General features: G+C 42.3%; 1 protein-coding gene across 1 annotated transcript in view; it reads right to left on the bottom strand.

The window, feature by feature from the left end:
• Positions 1-3,816: 3,816 nt before the first annotated feature.
• The window catches only part of LOC114443429 (leucine-rich repeat transmembrane neuronal protein 4), a 182,427-nt gene continuing 180,243 nt past the window's right edge, over positions 3,817-6,000 (bottom strand). Inside the window, exon 3 of the mRNA XM_028417439.1 lies at positions 3,817-4,140. Coding sequence (XP_028273240.1) covers positions 3,817-4,140 — 324 coding nt within the window. The remainder of the gene's footprint in view (positions 4,141-6,000) is intronic.

Below are 6,000 nucleotides of genomic sequence, written 5' to 3'. Positions count from 1 at the left end.
CCACCTATCCATGTGAATACATGCTGAGTTTTAAAGGAGTCTATGTTGGCACGCCCCAGCACTGCCTTCTGGGTAAGACACAGATGTATGGCAAGGAAAGAAAAGCTGCAAAATCCACTTCTGGCTTGAATTAATTTTTCAAATCTATTTATCAGGTAATGGATTAGAACCTACTGAACCGTTGCAGATGGCCTTGGGTGAACTGGAATGGATGAGAACGTCAAAAACCTGCACTACTTTATTATCATTTATCAAGGTGTGTGTGTCGCCCGTGATTTTTCTTCCTACCTTGTGCGTCTATGCATTTATGCATGATTGTTTCTGCAGTTAGGTGGATCCAAATAAGGAGTATCTTTGTATGAAAGCATGCATAATACATACAGTAAAGAAGATGGCTTTCATTTAAACCATGTGACTGTATAAAAAGTGTGTGTGTGTGTCTGTAAATAAAGCTGCCTAGCTTCATTGTTACAGAATAAAATGTTCTCACACCAACATATTTGTCCCATTATGTATACTTCCTCCCTTTTATACAGCATCTCTGTCTCCTCTCCCCTCAGAGATGTGCATTTAGCTTTTCCTCTGAGCATGAATGCTGAAATATGAAAGTTTTTACTGCTATTCTTCAGACCTTTATTCACCAAACCCGAAGCAAAAAAGGAAAAATAAAGCACCAAAAGAAAGAAATGTTCCCAGTGGGGACTTCAGCCCAAAGAGTAAAAGGGGGCGGGGGGGATATCGGGGTGTACAAAACCATAAACAAACAAAGCGGGGGGGGGGGGGGGGGGGGGGGGGGTTAAAGCCTGATGGCATTGCAGGGTCTAGCGCAGACGGAGTTCAGCTCCAACATGCATCATTAGCATGCAGTGCTTGTGCTTCCAGCTCTCTGATGGCAAAAAGAAATGGACAAAAGGCGAAATAATTACTGGCAGAAGGATTGGAAACATTCTGCTGAACGTATCTGATCTTATCAGGGAGGTACTCATGATTAATCGATCATTTATTAGTTGCTGATTTAATTGTGTACATACAAAGATTTTATTAGCATTTCTCTAATTACACATGAAGGAGAGAGTTGCTTTGATCTCTGTGTTCAGGCTGAATTTAACCATTATCTCTGCTCTGAAACTTGAAGTAATTACTACCTATGCGGGCTATTAAAGGAGAGGCCTGTCCCTGGAGTCAACGCCTGGCACAAAAACCTCCTCATCCAGTTTAACAGCTGGGATTTCTACTTTACGCGTGATGAAGGCAGGGATGGGTCGGTAAACAAGTCGCTTTTAAAAACAGTGAAGTTGTCCATGACCATGTGCTGCTGGTTCTAGGGCACTCCAGACACGGGAATACTTCCCGTACTGTTTGTCTCTGGTTCAGCGCTCCCTCCCTAATTGGGCATAGTTTCCCAAAATATCAGCATGCGGACAGAAATAGAAACATCATTAAACAGGTTCACCCGAGTCACCAAGCGGCAGACATGAAATTCAGGCCAAGGAGTTATCAGGGGTGATACAGAGCAAGGCAAGACAATACATGGATAGAATCGAGAGAGCTCCCATTATAAAGACATTGGCACAGCTGCTATTACAAAAGTAAACTCCACCAGCACTATTAAGCAACCGTACTGAGCGAATCAACTGCTTCTTTATGCAATGTCCTGTACATGAAAGGGACTGAACCCTTCTTTTGGGTCACTTGCTGTTTTCTGGGTTGTAAAACACTTAACAAAATAATGGCACATCAAAAATAAAGAAAGAAAAGACAAAAAAAGGAACATCCTTCACAACTTGGTATAAAGAACAGCACTCATCTTTTTCCCGAGTCAACCTTTGAAATGGCAGATAGTGTTGAAACTCTCGAACACAAGGAGCGGATTGGGATGTAACTAACGATGCACCGTGCGACCGCCAGCCTGCAAAGATGTGTGCTCAGAACACAAAATGATGGATCTCTGTGAGGTTTTGGCGCTTATCACAACAACAGGGCTCCCGATTTTCCCCTCTCCATGTGTGTAAGTAAAATGACTGTATTAGAGAAATAACCTCAGAAACATAACATTGTGTTTAATGGTACACTAAAATGGTGACGGGAGCAGATAGAAAAATATTTATCATTGAAACAACAAGAGTAGGAACCTCCTCACCGAGTCATCTTGGTAATATATTCCCACTGGAAAGTGAATAAGGCTCCTCTTCTGCTCACAAGCAGTTTGTGTTTCAGAAGAAGTTCATACTTTTTTTTTCTTCTTCTTCTTTAAAGACTTCTTTATGTACACGATAAATAAGTTCTATTTGATTTAGTCCTCATAGAATATCTTGACATCATCTTTGAACACCTCAAAAACTGTCTCTTTTTCAGAACAAAATAATTCCCTATTATTCTCATATCTTGAGGATACACCAACCCTTCGTGGGGGAATTTTGAGCCCCCTTCGCAGTTTCATCTTTGAAATCAAGTCGTGTCTCCGTGGGAACACCGAGCACAGCTTCCAACAACTCCTCCCGGAGTGTGACCACTGACATGTAGAAAAAAATGCCCCCCACCCACCCCCCCGCCACACTGCTCGGATTAAGATGATATTTGACAGGCCATCGCAGGCTGTCTCTGAAGTCCTCAACTGCTCCATAAGTCAATGAGTAGCAGTGCTTAACACGGCGGCCACGGGGTTACCAAGTGTAATAAAGTCCAGTACTGGAGGCACGCTTTCCGGGAAAAAAAGAAAAAAAAAAAATAGACAGAGAGATGTCAGGCAATATTCCCAGTACAGTCCATGGGTTCATATGCAGGTCAAAGAGAAGTCAACGTGCCGGTTCAACATGCCCCCACTAGGCACAGTTGTTCTCTGTGATGGAGGGGAGACAGAAGCACACGGTTTAAGCTTAACCAACCCAGCGTGATGGTGCTCTTCGAATAGTCCAGTGTGATGAAAGTCAAACATTGAATCCACAATGTTTCCAATGAGTTGTTTGGGGGCAGTGAGAGTGGTCAACCTTCAGTGATACTGAACCTTTTTAGTAATATGTACAATACTTTTTCATGACTAGTTTTCATCACATGATTTCCTTTTTTATGCGCATAATCATGTACATTGACATGAAGGGCCTTGTTCGTTTAAGAAACTATAGTGGAACGTACAATTTGTGACTAAAATTTGATGCCAGGAGCAGCTAAGATACCATTATTTCCTTAAAATCTCAGTTACACTACCCCACTTCTGGTGAATCTGATGGTAAATGTGAGAGAGGCTAGTTTTAAAAATAGCTAGCTTATGTGCATTAAAGAAAAATATTAGTAAACTCTTTGGTTTGACATGCACAGTTATGGAGATAAAACACCCAAAGAAACAACGTGGAAATATTTGTCTATGTGAAATAATACTATTTGTGAACAACTAGAAAGGTTAATAGTAATCACAGTAAGAAGCCTCCTGCTCCATCCTTTTAAATCTTTGATGTTACTGCTCCCACTTTATGTGATTGAGAACTTATTGCACTTTCCCTTTCACTCCTGGCTGCTGTGAACAGGCGTCCTGTGACGGCAACACGGGTTATGACAAAGACCAGATTTGTAAAACAAAGTGATACCTTCTGTCATATGCTGAATTTACCTCCCATGAGTCAGTAATCAGGTGTTTTGTTCTGTGAGGTGAGCTTTGGAAAAAGAAAATCATCATGATCAGCAAGAATGTGTGTGTTTCAGATGGCGAAACCCTTCAGGTGTAATTTGAAAATGAAAATGTTTTGTCTTCTCATGTTCTAAAAACAAGGCCCCACTGAACAACCAGCTCGTCTGCTCCCCGCTTCTGACAAACAGCGCTCGCTAGCGTCCGAATTTGAGCGTGCCGGTGCGCTCGACCGGTGGGAAAGGGCCGATGCTGGGACCTTCGGTCGGTGGTCTGAGGGGCGGTGGGGGAGAACGGGGCCCTGGTACGGGGGCACCTATGCTGGCGGCGGAGGGCACGGCAGGCAGTGCCACTGTCTGTATCGTGCCCCTGTCGCAAGGCCCCAGGTCCTCCAGGCCCTCCAGGCCCTGTGGGGGTCCCTCGTAGCTCATGTTAAGCCTCAGGGGCTGATGGGCCTGGCAGTAGTCTACAATGGGCTGTTCGTAGCGGTAGAAGGTCAGGGCGCCCATCTGGTGGGGGACCTGTGCAGAAGGACAGGAAGAGGAGAAGAGGGAGCAAAAGGAGAGAGAGAGAGAATTACATTAGACATCACACCAAATTTGTGAGTACACACACACACACTGCTGTTAAATATTTCAGTATATTTAAAAGTTAGTTAACTCATATGCACCAGGATTTATTCAGCATCCAAAAATCTTGTTTTCTTCCACAGATTTTAAATTTTTAATGCTACATGATAAAAGTCAGTTTTTCCAGGCAAATATATACTTTTTAGGTTTTCACATTTTTGTTTCTATTATTTGGTTATTTATTGTTCAAGGAATGAATGAATGAGGCAATTCATTTTGTAGTGCTATCCTTTATGATTACTCCAACTAAACCGACATTCAATAAGTGGGACTGTTTTGTTCCAGCTTCTGTTGGTTAAGGGATCTAAGCAGACCCAAACAAATATCAAATTGTAAATTGTGTTTCCTTTTTCCAGTGCAGTTACTTTGTTACACAGCGTTTCATTGTGCCTACGTGACCATAGTACTACAGTTCAGTCAGTTTGCCAGCTCTCTGCTGGCTCTCTGTAATCATCCTCACATGGCGAGCACCTGAGCCTCCATTTACCCAAAACCTATTTGGTACAAAGACTCTTTGAAATATGTGCTGCGACACATCTGTGACAACTGTTTTTTTTTAATTTTTTTTTTTACAAACAGATGTGAGAAACATCTTGTGTAGAGTACTCTGACTGCCCACGACTTGTGCCATGATGCTCATTGTCACTGTCAGAAAAATAAAGTTGTATTTGCATGTGTGGATTGATTTCATCTGAATGACACACACAGATGCTTTTGTGCTCAACCTTTAGTACAAAAGCCGAAGCACATAAGCCAGTGTTTTCTCTCTCTCTCTCTCTCTCTCTCTCTCTTTCTCCGGTGCCATGTCACTTGTGTCACAGCCAGGAGCGCACATCACATCTGGCTGTGTATCTGGTTCTGTGTTCCCTTCGCAGACCTTAACATGGTGCCAAACAAACAGATGAGACTCCTGTGACACGCTGTCTTCCTAACTTTAAATCACACACTTATTCGCCAATTAAGAGATTTCTAACAGGCCGTGAAAACAGCAGGGTAAGATGGCAGCTGACCTGGATTAAACACCGCAGCCTGGCAGAGAGACAGATCATCAGATCTGTACACACACGCGCACACACAACTGCGGAAGCTACAGATATGACAGCGACACGGAAGACATGAATAATACAACCCCTGACTCCTGAGGAGGCGTTGGAAGCAGAGCAAGTGTCACAAGTGTACCATCTTTCATGCCCCTCCCTTGATGTTTTATTTTTAACCTTATTCAGTGATTGGAACCAGATCTTGTGAACAAGATCTTTACTGTTGCCTGACAGAAACTGACACATACAGGAGAGCAACACTTCTTTAAAAAAACAAACAAACAAACAAACATAACCTAAATTACAAAAAGACACATTTTTCCTGATGGCTTGGAGCAGTTGCTAGTGAAACAGACTTTTCTGTTTCTAAAGTTTGCTGTAAATCCACAAAATATTAAAAACAGGAGCATCCGACATTTTAAGAAACAGGTAGATCCGTGTTTGTTTTTGATAACATATTTAGACTTTTGATTTTATCTGACATTTGCATACCAGAGTGGCAACCCTAATTTGAACCTTCCCCAGTGATCGGGATGGTGTCAATAGCAACAATCTGTTCTACATGGCAACTTCTTCGGGAACAGAACAAAGGCTGCCAAATATAGGCAATCAAAATCAAATACAGAACTTCTGAATTTACAAAGGGGATGCAAGAAAACATAACCCATTCTTTTTATTTAACTTTTGTGTTGTGTCTGCCTTAGAATGAAAC

Source organism: Parambassis ranga, chromosome 12 (assembly GCF_900634625.1).
Source record: "Parambassis ranga chromosome 12, fParRan2.1, whole genome shotgun sequence".
NCBI classification, from domain to species: domain Eukaryota; kingdom Metazoa; phylum Chordata; class Actinopteri; family Ambassidae; genus Parambassis; species Parambassis ranga.
The sequence above is the reverse complement of the archived record's forward strand: the minus strand, read 5'-3'. Positions and strand labels throughout refer to the sequence as shown.